This window comes from Myxocyprinus asiaticus, chromosome 24 (genome assembly GCF_019703515.2).
Source record: "Myxocyprinus asiaticus isolate MX2 ecotype Aquarium Trade chromosome 24, UBuf_Myxa_2, whole genome shotgun sequence".
Lineage (NCBI taxonomy): Eukaryota > Metazoa > Chordata > Actinopteri > Cypriniformes > Catostomidae > Myxocyprinus > Myxocyprinus asiaticus.
Genome location: NC_059367.1, coordinates 34,149,439 through 34,177,188, shown reverse-complemented (window position 1 = coordinate 34,177,188; position 27,750 = coordinate 34,149,439). Strand labels below are relative to the sequence as shown.

General features: G+C 40.3%; 2 protein-coding genes across 8 annotated transcripts in view; both read left to right on the top strand.

Annotated features, from left to right (window-relative positions):
* The window catches only part of LOC127414648 (dematin-like), a 47,688-nt gene extending 33,999 nt beyond the window's left edge, over window positions 1-13,689 (top strand). For 3 of the 4 annotated variants that reach the window (XM_051652844.1, XM_051652842.1, XM_051652841.1), the window contains 9 exons: window positions 2,411-2,449; window positions 7,234-7,372; window positions 7,492-7,536; window positions 7,629-7,778; window positions 11,971-12,107; window positions 12,425-12,530; window positions 13,061-13,110; window positions 13,228-13,276; window positions 13,467-13,688. In XM_051652844.1, coding sequence (XP_051508804.1) covers window positions 2,411-2,449; window positions 7,234-7,372; window positions 7,492-7,536; window positions 7,629-7,778; window positions 11,971-12,107; window positions 12,425-12,530; window positions 13,061-13,110; window positions 13,228-13,276; window positions 13,467-13,564 — 813 coding nt within the window. In that variant the 3' untranslated portion in view covers window positions 13,565-13,688. Of the gene's footprint in view, window positions 1-2,410; window positions 2,450-7,233; window positions 7,373-7,491; window positions 7,537-7,628; window positions 7,779-11,970; window positions 12,108-12,424; window positions 12,531-13,060; window positions 13,111-13,227; window positions 13,277-13,466 lie in introns of all 4 variants that reach the window. The other variant, XM_051652845.1, reaches the window with a different exon arrangement.
* A 76-nt stretch (window positions 13,690-13,765) lies between these two features.
* The window catches only part of si:dkey-220o5.5 (actin filament-associated protein 1-like 1), a 125,675-nt gene continuing 111,690 nt past the window's right edge, over window positions 13,766-27,750 (top strand). For 3 of the 4 annotated variants that reach the window (XM_051652827.1, XM_051652825.1, XM_051652828.1), the window contains exons 1-2: window positions 14,544-14,736; window positions 14,927-15,007. The gene's annotated coding sequence lies outside the window, so the exon portion shown is untranslated. Of the gene's footprint in view, window positions 14,162-14,543; window positions 14,737-14,926; window positions 15,008-27,750 lie in introns of those variants that run through there. The other variant, XM_051652826.1, reaches the window with a different exon arrangement.

The window sequence follows — 27,750 nt, the reverse complement described above, 5'->3', positions numbered from 1 at the left end:
TTAAAATTTTGTCCAAAATTCTGGCTAACCAATTTAGTAAAGTTATGACATATCTTATACATATAGATCAGGTGGTGTTTATTCGGGGCCATAGCTCTTCTGATAACATTAGGCATTGCCCTCTTTCCCTATTATTATTCTGTGTTGCCCTGCTACCATTAGCAGCCGCGATAAGAAAGGAGGATGATTTTCCAGGGGTGATGGCGGGAGGTGTGGTGCATAAGCTTTTACTTTACGTGGATGATATTTTATTATTTGTCTCCGACCCTACTAGATCTATGCCTTGCCTCCACAGGATTATTAGTTCCTTCTCTAAGTTCTCAGGATACAGAGTCAACTGGTCTAAATCTGAAGCTTTGGCTCAGACAGCGTACTGCCCAGTAACAGATTTTCAGCTGGGCACCTTCCACTGGCCCAAACAGGGCATTAAGTATTTGGGCATTTTATTCCCAGCAAATTTGTCTGATTTAGTTAGAGTTAATTTTGACCCTTTAATAAAAAGGTTTTTCAGCGATGTGAGTAGGTGGGCTTCATTATATTTATCTATGATTGGGAAGGCTAATGTTATTAAAATGATTTGTATTCCAGAATTCAACTACCTACTACAGTCACTCCCTATAGAGGTCCCCTTCTCTTATTTCAAGCAATTTAATAGCATAGCGAAGTCCTTTATTTGGAATGGTAAATGTCCCAGATTACATTTCAGCAAGTTACATAGGTTGACAAAGGTGGACTAGGCCTACCCAAGATTTTGTTTTATTATTATGCTTTCATTCTCAGACATTTGGCTCATTGTTTGCTTCCACCTGAGAGAGCCCCTCCCTGGTTTTGTATTGAAAAGGAAGTTCTTGCCCCTATTTCGCCATTGCAAAGCCTTTCTATCAAACTAACCGAAGAAGTTAAGTCACACCCCATTATCTCACGTTTGCACGTGGTTTGGACAAAAGTGTCCAGAGTTTTTAATTCTGACATTTATTTAAATGTTGCCTCAAGCATATGGCTGAACCCTAAATTACATATTAATAAATTCCCTTTCTGCTGGTCAGAGTGGATTATGAGAGTGGAGTGTTGAGATCTTTTGAGAATTTGGTTCATCATTTTGGGATCCCCAGATCTCAGTTTTATAGGTATTTACAGCTGTGCCACCTGCTCTGTACTGTTTTTGGGAGTAACACACACCCCTCTAAAGTGGCAGATACTTTGGGAGAGGTGAATACTGCTTTTGTAAAAGGTCATGAGGCATCAGTGTATTACTCCCTGCTAATTCAGAGTCTGGGGGACAGAGCTTTAACTTCTATCAATTATGGGAGTAAGATTTAAACTTGGTATTGGAGGAGGGAGTGTGGACTAGGATTCTAAGTCTGCATCTAGAGATGCAAGGGTTCACCTTATGCAATTTAAGACTGTACATAGAGGTATCTAGAGTGTATCTAGAGGATTCGGAAATGTGTACTTGTTTGTGGGAAAGTGGGGCAAATATCTGGTGTTTTTGGAGGGCTCTTGGGGAGGGACAGTGGAGAGAGAGGTGTAGTTGTTATGTGTGTGATTATTATATTTTATTTATTTATTTATTTATTATATTTGTTTTTGTATGTCTATAATCATGTGGGACCACTTGGGTGTTCTTGTGGGTGGGGGGAGGTAATAGAGGGGGTTAAGTATTGATTCTGTTTGTATATGTTTTTGCTTTTATTTGTTTAATATATGAATCAATAAAAAATGTTAATCACAACAAAACAAAAAAAATTATATAAGTTATTTATTTAACTTCTATGAAAATACATAAAACAGCAAGTGCCTCACTAAAACTTTTTTATTATTATTATTATTATTATTAAAGCCAAGACAAGTCTAAATAATTATTTGTTGTAATCAACATTATGTCACAAATGCCGTCAATTGAGCTTAACTTGTATTAAACCTGAAATATTCCTTAAATGACATACAATACAAATTATAATGGGATATATGGTGTTGTGTGCTGTTATTTTGACTTACACATTAAAAGGCTATGAGATTTGAAACCATGTTTTAGCCATTGTCTTTTAGAATGTAAGCTGTAGGTCTGTGAGACTTGTCTCTGTTGTCACATGTCAGTATGAGATTAATTTTGATACACAGTCTGTCAGCATGTGATGTGTTCAAATAGCACTGATTAGTTTCCTGCTGGGTGTGATGATGTCTCACCACCATCAGCGCTTGGACAGAGATCAATACACACACGCACGCACGCACACACATGCTATGTTAGCTTGGCACTCTCAGTGTAATTTCCTTTTTTGTTTAGCTGTAATGGAAGCTTAACACTTCATTAAATCTGTATACCTGTCTGTGGAAATGTCTGGACATCTCACTTACTGCCAACAACTGACCTATCTCTTTTTCCCTGTCTCTCTCGCTATCTCTCTAGAGGTCATTGTCTCCTATCTCACCCCCTCCATCTCCAGAGGTAAGCTGCATAGTACAAATTTGTTAGTCGACAATCAGATATGTCATATATTCTCTCTAGTATTTGCATACTGAATGGTTAGGCAGTTTTGCATTATATTGTTTTCCAGATCTGTACAACAATATGTACAAAAAATACACTCACTGAGCACTTTATTAGGAACACTATGGTCCTAATACAATGCCCAACCTGGTCTTCTGCTGTTGTAGCCCATCTGCCTCAAGTTTTGACATGTTGATCATTCTGAGATTATATTCTTCTCACTACAATTGTACAGAGTGGTTATCTGAGTTACTGTAGACTTTGTCAGCTCGATCCATTTTGGCCATTCTCCGTTGACCTCTCTCATCAACAAGTCGTTTCCGTCTGCAGAACTGCCACTCACTGGATGTTTATTGTTCCCTATCTGTCACTCACTCGAAGTTGTGTCAATGTAGTGACACTAGGGGTCACTCTTGGGAGCCTCAAACACCTCAAAGGCCAATGGGAATTGGCGAGTGGAATTTGCATGCCACTCCCCCCAGACATACGGGTATAAAAGGAGCTGGTATGCAACCACTCATTCAGATTTTCTCTTCGGAGCCGAGCGGTTGTGTTCAGCGAGCTGAATTACTCTGCCGATCCATTCGCCTAGAAAAGCTGTTGGATTTACGCCGCATTACAGCGGCTTCTCCCCCTCTTGCACTGGTGAAGTGCAGAGAACGCCCCTGGGCACTTCAGCAGCTAAAAGAGTATATTCTTCCTACTAAAAGAGTATGTTTTCCCATCTAAAAGAGTGGCATTAACGGAGAGCGTCTTTTTAAAGATGCCTCTCCGTTTGTGTGTATTTCCTGGTTGCAGTCGTTACCTCTCCGCTTCCGATGGCCACGATCGCGGTCTTGGCCTAATGGTGCCTTCACATGCTATCGGAAGTTTCCCACTCGCAAGTTGCACATGAACGACCCATCAAGTCGTAATTACGACTGGAAAGAAGGCTCAGCAGAGGTTGTACTTCCTTCGCCAGCTGAGGAAGTTCAACCTGTCACTGGAGCTGCTGACTATTCTATATCTGTTCTATATCTGCATGGTTTGGCTAAGCCACTAAATCAGACAGAAGGAAACTACAACGGACAGTCAGGACTGCTGAGAGGATTATTGGTGCCCCCCTGCCCACCCTCCAAGACCTGTACGTCTCCAGAGTGAGGAAATGTGCAGGTAGAATCACTCTGGACCCCACACACCCGGTCCACTCCATTTTTGAACTGTTGCCCTCTGGCCGATGCTACAGAGCACTCAGCGCCAGGACAAACAGGCACAAGAACAGTTTTTACCCTCAGGCCATTTACCACATGAACAATTAAACTGCCTTCAGGACTTCCCATAGTGCAATAATGTAAATTCACTCATATTTAATTCAATAACTGATAAATACCCCTACCTTGCACATATATTACAACTTGCACATGTAAATACGCCATTCTATGTTATATGTCCTATTTTTTTGTGTCTATTTATACTGTTACCTTGTTTATATTCTGTGTCTAACTGTAATGTTCTGTGTGCACTTGCTTGTTTCTCCTATCACCAAAAGAAATTCACACTTGGCAATAAAGCTCATTCTGATTCTGATTAATTTTGAAAAAAAAAAGTTTCCAAAATGGGAGGGGTCGTAAACTTTCAACATGGTGGAGGAGAGTACTGTTTCTGTAGTGAATGACAGCTTTTGTTAATTTTTCTAAATACAGCTTATTGTGAACACTTGCAGTTTCGGTCATGTTTATTTATGTATATCAGCAACCATTTGATGCATGTTTTACATTTTCACACCGTGAAAATAGCTTGTATTTGTAAATTCCATTATCGTCAGCAAGCTAAATTAGTAATATGTATTATGCTTTCAAAATAAAAGTTCCTCAAAAAATTTGCACGAATAAACCTGGCATCGTCCCTGTTTCCTGTTCTTTCCAACAACAAAGCACTTAAACATGACTTACTCGTAATTACCACTTCAGAAGTGGGAAGTAGGATAATTCAAATAGCACATGTAGGCAGCATTAGCAATGGCGTGAGTTTGGGGCAGGACTATCTGTTTTTCCCGCCAATGGCAGATGGGGGGAGGGGGAGTGTTCAGGGAAATCTTTTCAAATCAAAAATCAAACCCCTTTATTGTCACTCAACCATATACACAAGTGCAACAGTGGGTGAAAGTCTTGGGTGCAGTTCCGAGCAACATAGCAGTCATGACAGTGATGAGACATATACCAATTTACAATAAACATCAGATTTACACAACACAATGTACATATCTAATATACACATAATTACAACACAATATACAAATAATAATATACAATGTACAGTATACAATATACACAATATAGAATACACATTACACAATAAAAATAGTATATGTATAGTATATATAAAATATCCAGTAGGTTGTATTGTGCTGTACTGACATTCAGGCTGTCAGTTGATAGTCAGTTGCCAGTGTGTTGTAAGAGAGAATATCATTTATGACAGTCCAGTGTAAGATTAATAAAGTGCAGTGCTGATGTATTTTGATCGTGAGAGATCAAGAGTTCAAAAGTCTGATTGCTTGGGGGAAGAAGCTGTCATGAATTCGGCTGGTGCGGGTCCTGATGCTGCGATACCACCTGCCTGATGGTAGCAGTGAGAGCAGCCCACGGCTCGGGTGGCTGGAGTCTCTGATGCTCCGAGCTTTTTTCACACACCGCCTGGTATAAATGTCCTGGAGGGAGGGAAGCTCACCTCCTATGATGTGTCTGGCATTTCGCACCACACTTTGCAGGGCTTTGCGGTTGAGGGCAGTGCTGTTGCTGTACCAGGCAGTGATGCAGCCAGTCAGGATGCTCTCTACAGTGCTGGTGTAGAACCGTGTGAGGATGTGGTGGTTCATTCCAAACTTCCTCAGCCGTCTCAGGAAGAAGAGGTGCTGGTGAGCCTTTTTCACAATGGCCTCAGTGTGGACGGACCATGTGAGTTCCTCTGTGATGTGGACACAGAGGAATTTGAAGCTGCTGACCCTCTCCACCAGTGCTCCATTGATGGTGATGGGGCTGTGTTCTTTTCTCCTGAAGTCCACCACAAGCTCCTTGGTCTTACTGACGTTGAGGGAGAGGTTGTGCTCTTGACACCAGTGTGTCAGAGTGTGCACCTCCTCTCTGTAGGCTGTTTCATCATTATCAGTGATCAGACCTGCCACCGTCGTATCATCAGCAAACTTAATGATGGCATTGGAGCTGTGTGTTGCCACACAGTCATGTGTGTACAGGGAATACAGGAGTGGGCTGAGAACACAGCCCTGCAGGGCTCCAGTGTTGAGGGTCAGTGATGAGGAGATGTTGCTGCCTATTCTAACCACCTGGCGTCTGCTTGACAGGAAGTCCAGGATCCAGCTGCACAGTGAGATGTTTAAGCCCAGAGCCCGGAGTTTCACATCAAGCTTGGAGGGCACTATGGTGTTGAATGCTGAGCTGTAGTCTACAAACAGCATTCTCAGCATTTTTGAAAGTGTTACAGCGTTACAGTGATTTTACCACAGTTAAGGGGTGTTGTTAGGATGACGTGAAGCAGTTAATTTGCGGCAACAAGAAAATTATAAAAGACACCAATGTTCAAAAAATAGTAAATACTTACGGTTATTAATAATTATAATCCCATAAACAGTTCTACTGCCAAATATTACAGTTTTCTGGCCTAGCTGTAGATGGTTTACAATTGTCAATCAATGTAATGGCAAAAGATTATTCTATGAACAAATGATTGCAGCTTTAGTATAGAATTCAACTGATGTGCAGTCACAGGTGAGTGTAAAGACCAAAACATACTCTACGCAAGTACGTGAATGCAGACGCATCTAGCTACGGCAACTCGATTTCACACACCGTTGCATTTTTGAAATTACAAAGAATTACCACAGGGGGCGCTATAGCGAGATTAGTGTGAACTGTCTGCTTCTACGATGAGTTTTCTCTTTCAAGCAAACTACTGTCATTGCGGAGCAACAATAGTAGCTAGCCCTATGACTGCGGCATAGGTCTGAGGCCTATAGCCACTTCAATTGGCAAAGAACCGCCCATTTATACAGGAAAAGCCATCTAACTGACATGTTAAGTGACCAATCAAAGTTGGTTTTGTCATTGCGGGTGTTTAGTGGTGGGGTTAAACCTCATTATAGAGAATTTCACAGAAATAACTAAGTAAAGCAGAAAATGCAGCTATGCTCGTGGATATCCACTTCATTTTCTGCTGTATGCCTCAAACAAAACTCTGAATATCTTTAAAAGATTTGATGTCACTAACCTGGCAAGACTTGGGTAAATTCTGTGATTATTTGGTCCTCAAAAGCACTCATTCTATCAATGCTGAACCTTGTGATCACAACTTGGCTTCCAGGCGGATTGATAAAACATCCTGTGTCTGTCTAGTCCCGGAAGTTCCATCGAACCAGCCAATCAGATTTACGCTGATTGAACGAGAAAGCATTTTCCAGTTTTGTGTGCTATAAGCATCAGATGGTTAGTGCACGGACTGTGGGCGGTCCGTGGGCATGACGTCTGAGGCTGAGACTATCACCACAGTAATCCAGGAACGCATGTTCAACCAGACCACGTGTTGGCATCTGCATTAACGTACTTGCGTAGAACATGTTTCGGCCTTAAATCATTTGTTTTTACAACGTCTTCTGTCGATACTCATCCAATTAGATTTTACAGCTGAAACTATTGGTTTTCTAAACTGTGCTTCAGAACCTCCCTACCTGATTCTATGTGTACTTGCAGAACAGTCTGTCAAAGGATGCACGGGATTGGTCAGAGCTCAAGTCCTCAGGTAGCTCGTCTCCAGCCTCCGTGCAGCTGAGTAAAAGCATCACCATCAGCACAAAAGTCCCACACCAGCAACAGCACTTCCACAGACCAGGTTTGATACTACACAACCTCATGACCACCACCATGCAATCTCAGTTAACACTATATTAAAAAATAAACACTTGTCCAAAGCTGTTAGCAATATATTGAGGTGTTCTGCTTTTTCCACAGGCAATGAAACCAACATATACAAGAAGCCACCAATATACAAACAAGGTATGACAAATCAATACTGCTATTATACATGTAATCAAATATAATATAAATATTTCGGAGCATAATGAGTATGCATGTGTTTGAATTTGTAGATGTGTCAGCAGCAGTTCCACACAGTAAACACATGGAGGATTTGATCATTGAGTCGTCCAAGTTTCCCGCTGCTCAGCCTCCAGACCCAAACCAACCCTCAAAGATAGAGACAGACTACTGGCCCTGCCCACCTTCACTAGCTGTTATAGGTAATACACTTTCACATTCCTGTCATCCCTTTGACTTTAAATTGTTTCTTTATCTTCGGCTGCATTCCAATATGCACACTACCCGTACTACAGTATGAAGCATTCAAGATAAGGATTTGTGTATCTTAATACATAAAAAGTTGAAAATACTATGCCAAAATTGTCCAGATATACTAGAACATCTATGCTTGCTTTTTTGGGTTATATTGCACACAAACACTTTTTTTCTACAACAATTTTTCAGGCTTCCACAAATGTTTTTTAAATGTACTGTATGCACCTTAAATTAAAGGAATAGTTCACCCAAAAATCACTGAAAATCTAGCCATTTACTGTAGCTTTCACTTCTAATTTGCACTTGCATATGTTCATTCTTGGTGCATCGTGACACATCATGCCAGGCATTATGGCAGTGACATAAAACGCCATTGATTTTTGTGTGTCATGTGGCAAGTTTCAATATGCGGAAGTGCAAATGAGATTGAATAGCTAAGACAGAGAGGAAGAGACACTGCCTGGCCAAAAAAAAGTTTAAATAAGCAGATACTTAAGAGCCTATGATTGGATCATTATTGCAGTGATTAATATGTTTCAGCTGGCAACAGTTCTTTTAACCCTAACTGATGCAGTGTGTAGCTTCTCATTTCTTAAACAACCATATCAGAAGACATATCCCGTGGTCGTGGAAAAGATGTTACTGTGTTTCAGAAGGGGCAAATTACTGGCCTGCATCAAGCAAAGAAAACAACTAAGAGATTGCTGAAATAACTGAAATTGGGATAAGAACTGTCCAATGCAGGGGGCCTGGGTAGCTCAGCAAGTAAAGACGCTGACTACCACACCTGGAGTCGCAAGTTCGAATACATGGCGTGCTGAGTGATTCCAGTCAGGCTTCCTAAGCAACCAATATTGGGTTCATATTGAGTCATATTGGGTTAACCTCCTCGTAGTTGCCATAATGTGGTTCTCGCTCTCGATGGGGTGCGTGGATGCCCTGGAGAATAGCGTGAAGCCTCCACACACGCTAGGTCTCCACGATAATGTGCTCAACAAGCCACGTGATAAGATGCGTGGATTGACGGTCTCAGACGCGGAGGCAACTGAGATTTGTCCTCCGCCACCCGGATTGAGGCGAGTCACTACGCCACCACGAGGAGGAGAAAAGAGCATAAAGATTGGACTGTGGAGCAATGGAAAAATGTCATGTGGTCTGATGAGTCCAGATTTACCCTATTCCAGTGATGGGTTCATCAGGGTAAGAAGGGAAGCACATGAAGCGATGTACCCTTCATGCATTCTATAGTATTCCCACTGTACAAGCCTCTGGATGGGGTGTTATAATCTGGGGTTTCTTCAGTTGGTCAGGTCTAGGCTCAGCAACTTTATGTGGCAATAAAATTAAGTCAGCTGACTTCCTGAATGTACTGAAAGATCAGGTTATCCCATCAATGGATTTTTTCTTCCTTGTCTGCACGGGCATATTCCAGGATGACAATGCCAAGATTCATCAGGCTCAAATTGTGAAAGAGTGGCTCAGGGAGCATGAGGAATCATTTTCACACATGAATTGGCCACCACAGAGTCCTGACCTTAACCCTATTGAAAGTCTTTGGGATGTGCTGGAGAAGACTTTATGAAGTGGTTCGACTCTCCCGTCATCTATACAAGATCTCGGCCAAAACTTTATGCAACTCTGGATGGAAATAAATGATGTGACATTGCATAAGATTGTCGAAACAATGCCATGACGAATGCATGCCGTAATCAAAGCTAAAAACGGTCCAACAAAATATTAGAGAATGCAATTACAATTTTTTTTTTTTTTTTTTTGGCCAGGCAGTGTATTTAATTAATTAAAAACTCTGTACAGTTTTGGCATAGCCAGTTTTGGTCCGCAGGACCGCTGAGAAAAACATTATCAAAATATTAATAGCTACAGTGTCAAGGAATGTGTCAGGAATAAGTGAAAATAAATATTTTATGAAACAACAGAAAACAAACAGGCAACACAGAACTCTCACGGGGGAGAGAACGATCTGACAAATACAACAGGGAAGAAAGGGCACAATATATAGAGGCAAAGCGCATGAGGAACAGGTGAAGGCAATTAACATTACAAGGACTAAACAGGGAGAGTGATGAGGGTAACGAGGAGGCGGGGTCAGGGAAGCACATGGCTAAGACAAACACAGACACAGCCAATCACTCATACACATGACAAACACACACAAACAGAAAACAGACAGGGACAGAAGATCAGACAGAGAAGGCTTATGACATACAGTCTTGACCAACACAAAATAGGTATTGTTTTAAAGCTTAGAAGCTCTACTTACAATGCATGTAGGCATTATGACCAAAACTGAACAAGTGCTTTGAAATTTTCAGACAAATCAGAAGTGTTCCGTTTTGCTAATTTATTAATAATGTTGTACTGGGGCCTGGGTAGCTCAGCGAGTATTGACACTGACTACCATTCCTGGAGTCGCGAGTTGAAATCCAGGGTGTGCTGAGTGACTCCAGCCAGGTTTCCTAAGCAACCAAATTGGCCTGGTTGCTAGGGAGGGTAGAGTCACATGGGGTAACCTCCCCGTGGTCGTGATTAGTGGTTCTCGCTCTCAATGGGGCGCGTGGTAAGTTGCGCGTGGATCGCAGAGAATAGCATGAGCCTCTACGTGCTGTGAGTCTCCGCGGTGTCATGCACAACGAGCCACGTGATAAGATGCGTGGATTGATGGTCTCAGAAGCGGAGGCAACTGAGACTTGTCCTCCGCCACCCGGATTGAGGTGAGTAACCGTGCCACCACGAGAACCTAGTAAGTAGTGGGAATTGGGCATGCCAAATTGGGGAGAAAAGGGGATAAAAAAATAATTTAAAAAAATAATGTTGCACTGGACATATTATGGTAATCGGTAAAAACATCAAACTATCAAACATCAAATAGCCATGTGTCATATGTCGTTGGAAAGCTCTCAAAGAGTAGAATACCACTAGCATATTTGTTTTACTCACAGTCATGGCTTTGGCATACATGTTACATGTAAATCAGTGTTGCTGATAAGCCGCATTTTTGCTTATAACTTCACAAGAAATAAACAGAACATAAAATATCACATACTATTACTTAGAGGAGGTGTTTCCCATTAAAACGAGCCCACACAAAACGTAATCGAATGCATAGATCATTAGATAATCCACACAAAGCACAATGTGCAACCAGCACACAATGTGCTCTCAGTCTAAAAACACATTAGCTTTCCTGGATCAGATGACTTCATCGGAAATGATGTAGTACGTTGTCCAGTGTCATGGAATGCTAAACCAATCATATTAGGATTCAGATCTCTACAACCAGAGGTGAAAGTCATCCAGATATGGGCAGAGAGATCCGTTCACTCTAATTACATATGGCCGCCAGGAGATGGTGCTTATAAATGATTTTTGTAATGCTATAGCTTTTGATTGCTTTGTGTATCAACACAAAATTTTACTCAGTTACAGGTGACACGATTGGGAACAAAGCTAAATAATTTTTTCAGAGCTAACTTATTTACACCCTGAGATATATAATGTAAAATCAGAAAATTCAGAAAACAATATTTTTTTCTCACGTTTTATTTTATTTTATTTTTTTAGAAGTTTCTTAGGCTGAGAGTCTCATAATTTATAATAATCTATAACATTAAAAAATTTGAAAAGTTTTCTTTAAAATGAAACCAAACACTTCTGTTTTCTTTTTTTTTTTTTTTTTTTTGGTAGAGTTATAAATCTTTAATTATGGGTATGCCACTGAAACAGGAAATCTTTGAAAACACCTTCAGAGCTTAAAGGGTTAAACTATTAATTATACGATTCCTTTAACTAATAATGATGTTTAATGTAATATATTCAGCTAGATGGTTACATGCAAGCAAAAATAGTTTGCAACAAATGGGTCTGTGATATCAAGATGCAACTTTATTACATGGAATGTCCTTTTACTGGCATTCTTACTCAAAAGTATGTACAGTACTTTGCTATCACCAGAAAAGTACATACTTTGTACGTACTAGAAGTGAATTGGTGTGTAGCCTTTTATATGTATTTTATCTCTCCACTTTCTCATAAAATCACATCATCATTGACTTTCTAGTTCTTCTGCTCTTTTCACTCTTTGCCTCACAATCATGTGCTTTTGTGCATTTGCAACAGAGACTGAGCGAAGGAAGAATACACGATCTAAAATGGCTGAGGGAGAGGAGGGTGAGGAAGACGACACATATGATGACAGTGATCTGTCTGATGATATGTGGAGAATCCGACAAATGCAGAAACAAGAACTCAACAAGGTGTGCATTTTTATGTTTTTTCATTTTATTTTTATTATTATTTGAAGAAAAATATTTCTTTATAAATTGAGAATAAAATATATTTTTAAGGGTTTATCCGGTTGGTTTTTGTTGGAAGGTCTTTTGTTTCATTCAACCATCAAGTGAAGGCCATAGTTGGTTTCAAATGAAGGACAAATCTTTGGGGATTCTTGCATTTCCTGTCGAAACAGGGAGCCAAGCTGATCAATTCAGTCTCTCAGTCTGGGTGTACTGTTTCAATGCCACCTAACCCCCCAAACTCTGTCCTCTTCTCTCACTCTCTGTCTTTGTCACAGATTCAGTCTAATCTAGGAAAACTGATACTAAAGGAGGAGATTGAGGGATCAGCCCCCGTCCGCAGGAAAACACGGTCACTGCTCGACAGGACACCCATGCATCTGAGTATGTTTGAAAGTGTGTATATGTGTTTGTGGACTGTATCTGTGGTTGGCTCCCAGGTCTTTCCTTCCAGTAGCTGTTAGTCAGATGTTATATTCACATTGCTGACACATAAGGTAGAATAGAACAGAGAGTGATACCCAGAGACAAGTAGTATTACTGACTACAGCTGCTGTACTGTATATACTGGAAATCCGAGTCAGTCTTTCCACCTGCAGTCAGAGTTTATGCATGACACATTAATAATCTGAATCAGATTAGACTTTATAGGTCTCTAGGGAAAAGGTCAGAGTGTATAGATTTTAAGCAATTTCATTATTACACTCTACTTCAGGGTCTTTCATCACTTACAATATTTGTCATTCCAGTTAATCATGCAAGCCGAATGATAATAAACTCACTCTGCCCCCTTCTGGTTGCAGAGACATACTGCATTTATTTGACATAGTCCTTTTGAGGATCCTGATAGAGGATGATTTGAATGCTTATATGTGCCAGTGTGTTAACATGTGTATATTTTTTATTTTACGTAGGGTCCAAATCCCCCTCATTTCCTTCCTACACTAAGACTGGCTTTACAAGGGTGAGAAAAAAAAACAGTCTGATGGATCTTTTTTATATATATGTCAGCTTTGGGACATTTGTCTTTAATTACACTGATTTAATTAGTTCTTTAATTAAATGTCTTTGTGTGTTACAGCTCCAGTCTGCAGAGTTTTCCTCTTCGAACAGTGATAAAGGGAGTCAAAGTAAGTGCTGTGATTAAGAACTATATTTCTATTCTAAATATTAGATCCATTTTGGAATCTTTTTGCCCAGTTTTCAAAAGGAACATAGAATAGAATAGAATAAAGTAGAAGAGGATAGACTAGAATAGTTGTTTTTGTCATGTTTTTACACATCCTGCTCATTTTGTCATTTGTTGCTCTCTTCTTACAGATTTTCAGGTAAGTAATACTTTACATTACAATTACATTACAATTTATGTTCTAAGTAGATGCTTTCTTACCAAAGGGATTTACATAACAATGCTTTAATCACTGGCAAGCACCTGAACATGGACCATATAATATAAAGGACTATATAGCAGATATAGCAACATCAATGCTAGGTCTATTTGGAAACTTAAAAACTTAAAGGGATAGTTCACCCAAAAATTGTCTCATCTTTTACTCACCCTCATGCCATCCCAGATGTGTATGACTTTCTTTTTTCTGCAGAACACAAAAGAAGATTTTTAGGAGAATATCTCAGCTCTGTTGGGCCATACAATGCAAGTGAATGGTGGCCGGAACTTTGAAGCTCTAAAAAGCACATAAAGGCAGCATAAAAGTAATCCATAAGACTGGTTTAATTCATGACTTCAAAAGCGATCTAATTGATTTTGGGTGAGAACAGACCAAAATATAACTCCTTTCTCACTATAAATCTTGCCATTGTAGTCTCTAGTCACTTCCTAGAGCTTTATGCTTTATGTAATCGAGTTTGAAATCATGATCGCCAATGAGACTGCTGATGTCATCATTCACTTGCATTGTATGGACCTACAGAGCTGAAATATTCTTCTAAAAATCTTTATTTGTGTTCTGCAGATGAAAGAAAGTCATACACATCTGGGATGGGATGGCATGAGGGTGAGTAAATGATGAGAGAATTTTCATTTTTGGGTGAACTATCCCTTTAATAACTTTATCATTAAAAATAGCTATAAACAGATTTGACCTTTTTGATGGAGATAGTGAAGGGGTAGAAAAGGAAGGATATGGATAAGACAGCAGATTTTGACAGATTTAACTAACTTTGTGACATGGGAGAAAGCAAAAATGTACCTTTAGGTGTAATTTACATTTATTCATTTAGCAGAAGCTTTTATCAAAAGCAGATTAAAGTAAGAAGCACAAATATGAAGCTCATAATCTCTAATTTTTTACTCTTTTCTCTGGCAAAACAGTTATACATGTGCGAAATGTGGCCCTAACGAAACTGCTGAAAATCATACTCATATTGTCAGTAACATTAGCATTAAACGAATTTGCAATAGTTTTTTTTTTTGTAATTGCACAATTATAATTATAATTGCACAATTAAAACACCACAGTTGTTATTGTTATGTGGTCTTTGAGTGGTTTTCTCTCTTTTATAGAATGGTGATGCTCAGAGCAGAAGAATAGACAGAGGGAATTCACTCCCTAGTATGCTGGAACAAAAGGTGATACACAATATAACAACAATGCATTGTTGTCTAACTTTGTAGTCAGTCAGCTCTTATTTGAGTATTTTGAGTGCTATAATCAGAGCTCTATTTATATCTGTTGTTTTAATTGTCTCAAAGTGATTGAGTAATCTTGTTCCAAGTTAATTAATGTTATGAGTTTGCAACATGTATGTTTATTCGGCAGATTTATCCATATGAGATGCTCATTCTGAAGCACAGAGGAAGAAATAAACTCCCACCTGGAGTAGACAGGACAAGACTGGAGGTAACATTGTTTGTGATTATTGTTTTACAATTTAGGCCAGTGGATCTCAACTGGTTTTGCTTCAGGACCCGGATTTTACATTGGACATCAAATGGTGACCCAATACAGTGCAAAACGTAACCTGTGTTTAATGTAGCCTAGGTTGCGTTTTCTTTTATCTTGCATAGTTTTGTTAATGGTTTTCAAGTATAAGGGCATGTATCAAGTGACATTATTTTTGTTGTTGATGTCAACAACAAAAGATACAGGAGGTTTTCTCCTCGCCCTTTTAAAAGTTGATGAGCCTATTGATTTATATGAGCCTACTATATTTATTATACAGTTTATTTCCAAATACCAAATATTATTCAAACAGAACTATGCAGGAGGACCTAAACAGGAGGAAACTTTCCATAATTTGTCCATAAGTCTTGGAGGACCAGACTTTAACCAGGCCTGACGGTGGGCCCGCAAGGAGAACAAACGTCATAAAATTAATAACTACAGTCCTTACCAACACAAAGTAGGTATTGTTTAAAAGCTTAGAAGCTGTACTTCACAATATATGTAGGCATTATGACCAAAACTGAACAAGTGCTTTGAAATTTGCCGATAAATCAGAAGTGTTCCGTTTTGATCATTTATTAAAAAAAAAAAAATTACTCTCGACATATTATTGCAATCAGTAAAAACATCAATCTCATCAAATAACCATGTGTCATATTTTGGAAAGCTCTCAAAGAGTAGAATACAACCAGCCTATAGCTATAAATTGCTATACAAAAATATAGCGAGTAATAGCTAATTATATGTCTTTGACATAAATGTTACATGTAAACAGGTGTTGCTTATATGCCGCGTTTTCACTTATAACTTTACGAAAAATAAACAGAAAATAAAACATCACACCATTACTTAGAGGAGGCGATTATCTTTCAGACGAGCCCAAACACAAGGTAATCGGATGCATTGATCACAATGTTACATATGGCCACCAGGAGATGGCAGCAAGTAGATGACCCAGACTCAATAGCTGGGTTTCCATAAAAATGTTTTGCATTTTTAATGCGCATTTCTAAAATGTGACTAAAGAAAATGTGAAACATCGCGTGTTTCCAATAACTGTAAATGCGCATTATCTTGAGGGAGCCTGCCTTTTTGTCATGGAGTAGCTGATCGTCCTCTTTTCTTCGGGGAGAGTTGTATTTGCTGTAATAAAGCAATTGTACATTATGTTATTAAAGGCTGCCAGGAGAATAAGTGCAAAAGTTCACATAATGAGGGCTCAAATGGCGATTCCCATTCACAGACAGCCTCCATATACCTGGGAGCGCTCAAAACAGTTCTGGTGGATTGTGAGGACCCACTTTAATGACGATCTGTGGGTGAAGCACTTTCGACTGACCAGGGCTGTGTTTGAAGAATTGTGTGCCATGGTCAGGCCTTTCGTTGAGCCAGTCACGTCAAGCTCTAGCTCACCTATACTTGTCCGACGAGCATATTTTCAAAATGCACATAAAAATTGTTGGATGGAAACGGAGGTAAAGATGGCTCAAATGGCACAGAATGAAACTCATTCTGTGAAATCTCATTACTAAAATCATGTCTGCATGCTATGCAAACCTTTAGTAATTGTTGTGTTTGCATGTGTAATTAGTTCTTCTGCACAATTATTAAACATTTTTTGTGTGGAGAGGCTTTTGAACATTCAGAGACATTTTTGTACACTAGGATAAATAATTTTTGCAATGCTATCTTGTGACTGCTTTGTTGTATAAACACAAAATGTTTCTCAGATACAGTTGACATGATGGGGAACAAAACAAAAGCAGTTTTGTGGAGCCATCTTATTTACACCCAGAGATACTCAACCGGTCAAAAGTTTTGAAACACTTGACTGAAATATTTCTCATGATCTTAAAAATCTTTTGATCTGAAGGCGTATGCTTAAATGTTTAAAATTAGTTTTGTAGACAAAAATATAATTGTGCCAACATATTCATTTATTTCATTATAAAACTAAAATTTATTTAAAAAAAAAATATTTTTGAAATTGATGACTTGGACCAAATAATAAAGAAAAGCAGCCAATAAGTGCCCAACATAGATGGGAACTCCTTCAATACAGTTTAAAAAGCATCCCAGGGTGATTCCTCAAGAAGTTGGTTGAGAAAATGTCAAGAGTACATGTCTGCAAATTCTAGGCAAAAGGTGACTACTTTGAAGATGCTAAAATATAACACAGTTTTGATTTATTTTGGATTTTGTTTAGTCACAACATAATTCCCATAGTTCCATTTATGTTTTTCTAAAATGTGAAAAAATAAAAAAAAAAAAAAAAAATAATAAATGTGACTTTTCAGCAGTGTCTTAGGCTGAGAGTCTCAGAATTTATCATAATCTATATCATGAAAAAAATTGAAATGTTTTCTTTACAATGATACCAATCACTTGACCCTCCCCATTTTAAAATTTTTTTTAAAATTTTTTATTCAAGTTATAAACCTTTAATTTTGGGTATGCTACTGAAACGTCATGGTTACTGGTATAACCTCCATTCCCTGATGGAGGGAACGAGATGTTGTGTCAATGTAGTGACACTAGGGGTCACTCTTGGGAGCCCAAGACACCTCTGGTCTTTGATAAAAGGCCAATGAAAATTGGCGAGTGGTATTTGCATGCCACTCCCCCGGACATACAGTTATAAAAGGAGCTGGTATGCAACCACTCATTCAGGTTTTATGCTGAGGAGCCGATATAAGGTCCGGCAATTTCAGCGGGTAGTTCAGCATTGTGGCAGGAGGGACACAACGTCTCGTTCCCTCCATCAGGGAACGGAGGTTACACCAGTAAACATGACGTTCCCTATCTGTCACTCACTCGACGTTGTGTCGATGTAGTGACACTAGGGGTCCCTATACAAAACGCCACAACTGACTGAACTGTGTTACGTGAACTGGCGGTGTGTGGTGGGCAGACTGCTGTGTGCCTCATAGCCAGCGCACCAGGTCGACACGTAACCTCCCCCAACATAGTTATGAGTGTCGAACGGCCCTTTTTGGGGACAAGTCGACTACCCAAAGATAGAGACAGGGAGCCGCTACACCCCTGGTAGAATGGGCTGATAGTCCTACCGGGGGCGGCATGTCCTAGGTGACATATGCCATAGTTATGGCGTCAATGAGCCAGTGGGCGATCCTCTGCTTGGAGACAGCGCTTCCTTTCCGCTGTGCACCAAAGCAGACAAAGAGCTGCTCAGAGATTCTAAAGCTCTGCGTGCGATAGATGCGTAAAGCGCGCACCGGACACAGCGACGACAGGGCTGGGTCTGCCTCCTCCTGGGGCAGTGCTTGCAGGTTCACCACCTGGTCCCTAAAGGGGTGGTGGGAACCTTGGGCACATAGCCCGGCCAGGGTCTCAGGATCATGTGAGAGTAACCTGGACTGAACTCCAGGCACGTTTCGCTGACAGAGAACACTTGCAGGTCACCTACCCTCTTGATGGAAGTGAGCACAGTCAGGAGGGCAGTCTTCAAGGAGAGTGCCTTACACTCGGCTGACTGGAAAGGCTCAAAGGGGGCGCTCTGTAGACCCTGAAGAACTACAGAGGTCCGATGAGGGAACAAGGTGTGGTCTGGAGGGATTCAGCCTCCTGGCGCCTCTTAGGAACCTGATGATCAGGTCGTGCTTCCCTAAGGACTTATCGTCAACTGCTTTGTGGTGTGCTGCTATGGCGGCAATGTACACCTTCAAGGTGGAAGGGGACAGCCTCCCTTCCAACCTCTCCTGTAGGAAGGAAAGCACTGATCTGACTGCGCATCTCTGGGGGTCTTCCCGGTGGGAAGAACACCACTTAGCGAACAGACACCACTTAAAGGCATACAGGCACCTCGTAGAGGGGGCCCTAGCCTGAGTGATCGTGTCCACCACCGCAGATGGTAGACCGCTTAGGTCTTCTGCGTCCCGTCCAGGGGCCAGACATGGAGATTCCAGAAGTCTGGGCACGGGTGCCAGATGGTGCCCCGTCCCTGAGAAAGAAGGTCCTTCCTCAGGGGAATTCACCAGGGGGAGTTGTCGCGAGGAGCGTGAGGTCCAAGCACCATGTCTGGGCGGGCCAGTAGGGTGCTACCAGGATGACCTGCTCCTCGTCCTCCCTGACCTTGCACAGGGTCTGTGCAAGCAGGCTCACTGGGGAAACGCATATTTGCGCATGCCAGGGGGCCAGCTGTGTGCCAGTGCATCTATGCCGAGGGGGGCCTCGGTCAGGGCATACCAGAGCGGGCAGTGGGGAGGATTCTTGGGAGGCGAACAGGTGCACCTGTGCCTGTCGAATCGACTCCAAATCAGCTGGACCACCTGAGGGTGGAGCACTGTCGTGACAGCGCGTCCGCTGTAGTGTTGTGGTTGCCCGGGATGTTAGTGGCTTGCAGCGACTTGAAGTGCTGTTGACTCCAGAGGAGGAGACGGCGGGCGAGTTGTGACATACCACGAGAATGCAAACCGCCTTGGCGGTTGACATATGCTACCGTTGTCATGTTGTCTGTCTGAACCAACACATGCTTGCCCTGGATCAATGGCCAAAACCTCCACAAGGCGAGCAGAATTGCCAACAACTCGAGGCAGTTGATCTGCCAATGCAGTCGCGGACCCATCCAGTGGCCGGCAGCTGCGTGCCCTTTGCAAACAGCGCCCCAGCCCGTTTTGGAGGTGTCTGTCGTGACCACGACGCGCCTGGAGACCAGTTCTAGAGGAACACCTGCCCGTAGAAACGAGAGGTCGTCCAAGGGCTGAAAAGATGGTGACAGACCGGCGTGATGACCACGTGATGTGTCCCGTGGCGCCATGCCCATCTCGGGACTCGAGTCTGGAGCCAGTGCTGAAGTGGCCTCATATGCATCAACCCGAGCGGGGTGGCCACCGCCGAGGATGCCATATGCCCCAGGAGCCTCTGAAAAATTTTCAGTGGAACCGCTGTTTTCTGTTTGAACGCCTTCAAACAGGCCAGCACCGACTGGGCACGCTCATTCGTAAGACTGAGTCCAACTCCAAATCGAGAAAAGAGATGCTCTGAACCGGGAGGAGCTTGCTCTTTCCTAGTTGACCCGAAGCCCTAGTCGGCTGAGGTGTGAGAGCACCAGGTCCCTGTGTGTGCACAGCATGTCTCAAGAATGAGCTAGGATTAGCCAGTCGTCGAGATAGTTGAGAACACGAATGCCCACCTCCCTTAACGGGGCAAGGGCAGCCTCTGCGACCTTCGTAAAGACGCGAGGAGACAGGGACAGGCCGAAAGGGAGGACTTTGTACTGATACGCCTGACTCTCGGACGCAAACCGCAGGAAGGGTTTGTGTCAAGGAAGGATCGAGACGTGAAAGTACGCATCCTTCAGGTCTACCGCCGTGAACCAATCTTCATGTCGGACACTCGCCAGAATGCGTTTTTGCATCAGCATCTTGAACGGGAGTCTGTGTAAAGCCTAGTTCAGAACTCACAGGTCCAAGATTGGCCCCAACCCACCACCTTTTTTCGGTACGATGAAGTAGGGGCTGAAAAATCCCTTCTTCACCTCGGCTGGAGGGACAGGTTCTATCGTGCCCTTCCGTAGGAGGGTAGCGATATCCGCGCAAGGTAGCAGCGTTTTCGTCTGAACCTGGGCGGACGCCTGGCGAAGTGAATCGCGCAGCCGAGTCGGACGGTCCGGCCAGCCCTCGTGATGGATTGGAAAGCGCAAGCCATGCGTCCAAGTTCCGTGCAAGGGGGACCAAAGGGACAACGTCATCTTATGTACCGGCAGGTGGGGCCTCGCAGCGGGGCAGAGCTCGAGGTGCCACACCACGTTCTGGCCATGCTGAGTCTAAGGACATTGAAGCACTAACCTGGCTCCTTGTGACCACCCCCAGAACAGGCCGTGAGACGAGCCGGCGGACTCATCTGGAAGCCCGATCAGGGCAGACGAGCGTGCTGGGGAATGGGAGGTCCGCGGGGGGATACCCGGCAGAGGCGGTGCCATTGGGGTCCCCAAATCGCCCCCAGTGCTAGCCGCACTGGCCTCATACCCGTGGGTAAAAGGACTGAGGCGGGAGCCTCTGGGGTGGCTTGCTTTCTTACGAAGGCGAGCCGCGACCGCAACGTTGCCATGGACATATTCTCGCAATGAGAACATGACCATCCATGAACGCTGTCTCCGCGTGAGCAGTGCCCAGACACGAAAGACACACAATCGGAAAAGCATCTTTAAAAAGACACGTCTTGAAAACGACGTTCCGTGTGTGCCACTCTTTTAGAGAAATATACTCTTTGAGAGAAATATACTCTTTTAGAGAAATATACTCTTTTATTTCTGCCGAAGCACCCTGGGGAATTCTCTGCAGTGCACCAGTGCGGAGGGGGAGAAGCCGCTGAAATGCGCCGTCAGAGGTGCATGAACAGTAGTATTCAGCTCATTGAGCATGACCGTTCGGCTCCGAAGAGAAAATCTGAATGAGTGGTTGCATACCAGCTCCTTTTATACCCGTATATCTGGGGGAGTGGCATGCAAATACCACTCGCCAATTTTCATTGGCCTTTTATCAAAGACCAGAGGTGTCTCGGGCTCCCAAGAGTGACCCCTAGTGTCACTACATCGACACAACGTCGAGTGAGTGACAGATAGGGAACAGGAAATCTTCAAAAACACCTTCAGAGCTTAAAGGGTTAAAGCCCTTTACAGTATGTACTCGCTCTTATATTTACAGTGCAACATCATATAAGCACAGGTAAGACCATTGATGCTCCTCATTACTATGGTTAGGTCAATACAGAGATACAGTAGGTTAGAGCAGAACAAATCATTGGCGCGAGTGGTTCTTTGATGGCTCGTGCCACACTTGCGTGAAAACCATGCTTCAACTGCACTGCACACGTGTTTCAGATGAGAAGCATATTTAGCGCATATAAAGTGCAGAACGCGAGATGAATATCGTAACATTTGCTTTGGAGGCCCGAAATTTCGCTTGGGCAGCCACCAGAAATTTTCAGTGGAGGAAGAACCCCCTTGCTGTCCGCAACCCTATCCGAACAGACCTGCGATCCATTTTTGGGCTGTGACCCACCAGTTGAGAACCACTGCTATAGGATATAGTCCATACCTTCACAGTACAGAAATGTTTTAAAGACATAATGTTTGCTCTAATCAGAAATTACATAATTAATGATATTATTACACAGCCAAGATATATTTCTAGAGTGCTCTTACCTGTCAATCTATTCTGCACTGGTACATTGGGAAGAAAGGTTGACCATTGACACTGTCTCTTTCTCCAGAGGCACCTGTCACCTAAAGAATTCCAGAATGTCTTTGGAATGTCCATTGAGGAATTTTATCATCTCTCCCTTTGGAAGCGGAACGACCTGAAAAAGAAAGTCTCCCTCTTCTAGTAGTTAATAAACTGGTCTTTTACGAACACTGTCACATGCACTTTCACTTGTGAAAAGGTACAGACGACAGACAGCAGAACGCAAAGGGAAGATGACGAATGTGATATGAGGCATGTGATTTTGGAGCCAGCAAAAAATCTGTTATTCTTATATTTTGATAAGTCTTAAATCTGATTGCAACTATCAACATCATTCAGTCCTCAAACAAACGTATCTGAATCTTTGATGTTGTCTCTCTTTCTAGTTGCAGCTACTGCTGTATGTCAGGACTTCACCTGGGCCAGCAAAGTTGGCATTATATTCCTCTTCTGTGTGTGCTTTGTAAAGCTAGAATACTAGACACAGATATGAATGCTACCAGTTGACAAGATTTGCGCCAGTTATTTTAGCAGACTAAATTCCTGCAGAAAGATGCAGAACTGTTTCACAAAAAAGTCCAGATGGACCCAGCAAGTCACTGCCACACTTTTAAGCTGTTATGTGCAAGGTGTGAATTAATTATAGTGAATTTCTACATAAAACAGCTGAATAAGCTGCTATTGCTTATGGTTTTTAAAATGGCAACAATTTATACTGAAAACTCAGTCCCAAGACACATACGGCACACCTTCATTTCTTAAACCTTAAAGGGATAGTTCACCCAAAAAGGAAAATTCTGTCATCATTTACTCACCTTCATATTGTTTATTTTTGTGTGGAACACAGAAGGAGATGTTAGACAGAACCTCAATCACCATTCACTTTCATTGTATGGAAAAAGGATGCAATGAAAGTGAATGGTGACTGAGGTTCTGTCTAACATCTCCTTTTATGTTCCATGCAGGAAAGAAAGTTGTAGTGGTTTTGAACTAGATTAATTTTCATTTTTGGGTGAACTATCTCTTTAACACCTATTGTACCAATGCAAATACCAGTGGTACGACATGGCAACAATTTCCATGGCAACAGCTGATACCTGGTGAGAGTTTGCTGTTCCAAAGAGCTACTGTACATTAGTTCATTAAACAATAGACATGAGACATAAAAACCTGCATGGCAAATGTATCCTGCTTTTATTCCAATGATGATTGATTGTGAATTGTGGGTGTGACAATACTCCTCTTTTGCAGAATGTATTGATCAAACAGTTTCACCCGTTCCCTCTATCCTATCGTTTTTCTCCACACTTTCACATTTTGCTGCTATTGCCTTTTAAAGCACCTTTACTGTTTTGGTTCGATCCTCTTTTCTTCTCAATGGGTGGATATTATTAATAGTGTTCCTGTTTTATAGGATAAGGATAGGTTAGGATATAAAGGGATTTCAGACGTTAGCACCTAATGGCTGATGCTTACCTGGTGGTTTGATTTTGTAGCTCTTTTTTTTTTTTTTTTTTTTTTCTGTGGGTTTATAGTTCAAACATATTCTCCTTGCCCTCTTTTAATCACATTTCTATATCTGTAATGTTAAACTCTGGTGGAAATTTACAAACTAACAAATCATTTTAAAGAAATAGTTCAACCAAAATGAAAACACATTCCAAAACCATATTTAGATTTTCTTTTTTCCATGAAACTCAAAAGGAGAAATTTCAAAGAATATACAGGTCGCTCTTTTCCATGCAATTACAATGAATGGGAACCAGAGCTTTCAAAGTTTAACCTTCCTATACTGTTCAGACATTTTTCAACCTAAATAAATTTTTCCGATGTATTAAAAATGGTTTCCTTTATCTGAGTGGTACAAGACTTTTCCTCCACTTTTCATCTGAACACACACACACACAAAAAATTGGACTTGATTCGATAAGTCTAAGTGGTCGTAAAAAAAAGTAACACCTTTACTGTTCACGGTCAAAATTGACTGACCATAGGAAGTGAATTGGAAAGACTAAAAAACAGAGCAAATTTTGTTTGATTTGTGGGAGCCTCACCTTTCAGACAAAAAAATCTTTCTGACACTTAAAAAAAAAAAAAAAGTTAAACTTTGAAAAATAGTAGTTTGATACTATGTAATATTTATCCAAATGCATAACTTGTGATAAAATGTATAATTACTACACCGTAGGTGGCTACATAAAACACTGCAGCCATCTACAGGCTATTATTGTCATAACATGGTATTTTTCTTTTTTCACCAATGGCAGCAATCTGCCCCCAATACATGAGAAATTCTCATATTTTCTTCATGTTTCAACTAGGTTTTATTGTAGTGAAGTTAATGAATGCTGAAATTGAGAAATGTATATGTAAATGTGAAAAGAAGTGCATCATTTTAATGTTTTTACTTCAGGGAAGAAGAAATGTTATAATTTCTTTAAAAAAGAAAAAAAAAAGAAAGGAAAATGTACACCTGTAAATTTCTGGTCAGAAATGACCAGTAAAATGAACAGTAAAGTAAGCAGCCCTACTTGAACAGAATAGGAGGGTTATAAAAATGATGCAAAAGCATCATAAAAGTATCAAGAACGACTTTATCGCTATATTCCAAGTCTTTTGAAGTCATACGAAAGGATTCGTGAGTTCATGAGAGAAGCTGATATGTCTGATTTTTTAAAACAAATTATTCAGATTGATTTATAAAAAATAAAAAATAAAAATAAAAAACAAACAAAACAAAAAAAATGAACCAATCAGGTTTTGGGTGAACAATTCCTTTAATTTCCATTTATTGCTCCAATGACCAAATGAACTGCTTGGATAGAGAGCATGCTTTGCACCTAGAGCTTGTACTTATAAAAACAAAGAAAATGTAGTAAGAACAATATAATCACTATAAACAACACACATATGAACTTGAGAATGTATTATAAAATTAGATATTCCACATTCCACTTTGTAGAAGCACTGCTCATATAGAGAGCAAAAGGAAATATACAGCTCTGCTGGCAAGAGAGATGTCCATTAACAATACCATATAACTGAAGTATTTGCTGTTTAAACAGCATGCTGCCAACATTAGGCTGTTCAACAGCACACAGTATGTTGAGATGTCGAGAACACACTATAATACTGATCCTTTCATATAAGCATTCTTCACACTTCTGCTGTTTAAAATGATAAACGTGTTGGAAAGGGCACAAACGTATTTAATACTCATCAGAATACTCAATACTCAATGTTTTTTTTTTTTTTTTCAGTGGCAGCTTAATTGTGATTTTTTTTCTGGTCCAAAAATATTTATGGCTTCAAAAGTCATAGATGGAATAGAAAGGCACTCATTACCAGATCAAAACACTTGATTTACTAGTACTCATTCAAAGACTGAATGTTATCATCACAATAAGAAAATAAGCTCTTTTCAACCACTTAACATCCCATGTACATACATCACCTTAGAAGACCAATTGTTTCAAATATTAACTGATCTTTCTCTACTTCATGAATAGTGCTTTTTTCCTTTCCTTTTTTATGTGAAAGTGTGATGAATGAAAAAACTAACTGAATTTAGTAAAGTGAGTGTACATTTAATTGATTTTCTTATTAGTAGTGGTATTAGTGTTGTTTTATTATCTTGATTTCTTAGTTTACACTGGTACTTTCATTTGAAAATAATTGTAATGAATATTAAGTTCAATAAAGTTTTTGATTTAAACACAGTTTACTTTGTGTGTGTGTGTTTTACTGAAATTACTGCTGTAAACTACTGTATTTGTCATAACAGTATACATAAAAGTGATATACCATACAAGTAATAAGGTTCCATTTATTAATACTATTTAAAGGTATAATTCACCCAAAAATGAAAATTCTCTCATCATTTACTCACCCACATTTCATCCCAGATGTGTATGACTTTCTTTCTTCTGCAGAACACAAATGAAGATTTTTAAAAGAATATCTCAGCTGTGTAGGTCCATACAATGCAAGTCAATGGTGACCAACATTTTAAAGCTCCAAAAATCACATACTGTAAGTCAGCAGAAAAGTAATCCATAAGACTCCAGTGGTTAAATCTATGTCTTCCGAAGTGATATGATGAGTGTGCGTGAGAAACAGATGAATATTTAAAGGAATATTCTGCGTTCAATACAAGTTAATCTCAATCGAAAGCATTTGTGGCATAATGTTGATTACCACAAAAATTTATTTTGACTCATCCCTCCTTTTCTTTAAAAAAAGCAAAAATCTGGGTTACAGTGAGGCACTTACAATGGAAGTGAATGGGGCCAATTTTTTCAAAAGTATAAACAATATGCGTGTAAACATGATTTTAGTGTGATAAAGTCACTTTTTCTGTGTAAAGTTATAGCCAATTTTACAACTTTGTTACCATGATGATGTAATGTCAACAAACCCTAAAACACTAAAACGACTGTAAAAATGACATTTTAAACAACTTTACAGCTCAAATAATACACAAGTTTTAACAGATGAATTACTGCGTGCTTTTATAAAATTATAAGCTTCACATTCACTTCCATTGTAAGAGCCTCACTTTAACCTTGATTTTTGCTTTTTGTATTGTGACAATACATTTTTGTGGTAATCAACATTATGCCAAAAATGCTGATGATTGAGATTAACTTTTATTGAACCCAGAATATTTCTTTAAGTCAATTTTTGCTAGAAATTCTTCTCCCTGTCCAGTGGGGGTGTATGCATAATCACCAAAAACACAAGAAGACGAATGTGAAAGTGAAAGTTAAAGTGAGCAGGGAGGAGAATTTATAGTAAAAGTTGACTAATATATTGATCTGTTTCTCACCCACACCTATCAAATCGCTTCAGAAGACATGGATTTAACCACTGGAGTCTTATGGATTACTTGTATGCTGTCTTTATGTGATTTTTATAGCTTCAAAATGTTGGCACCCATTCACTTGCATTGTATGGAGCCACAGAGCTGAAATATTCTTCTAAAAATCTTCATTTGTGGTCAACACATCTGGGATGGCATGAGGGTGAGTAAATGATAAGATAATTTTCATTTTTGGGTGAACTATCCATTTAATGCATTAGGTATCATGAACTAACAATAAACAATATATATTTTTTACAACATTTATTAATCTTTGTTAATGTTAGTTAATACATATACAATTGTTCATTGTTAGTTTATGTTAGTTCATACTGTATCGACTAATGTTTACATATAGTACTTTTGATTTTTTAAATGTATTACTATATACTGTACAATGTACATGTTAAAATTAACCAAGATTAATAAATGAGTTTAATGAGAAATTAGTTCATGTTAACTAAAGGAACCTTACTGTAAAATGTTACCAATTTGTATAATGTCAGATATTGTTTTGTCTTGTGGAATATACATGTATTTTTGCAGCTTCCTCAGTCCAGCACAGATGGATGGATAGAAAGATAGATAGATAGACAGACGGACTGATTGGCGGGTGAATGGATGGATGGATG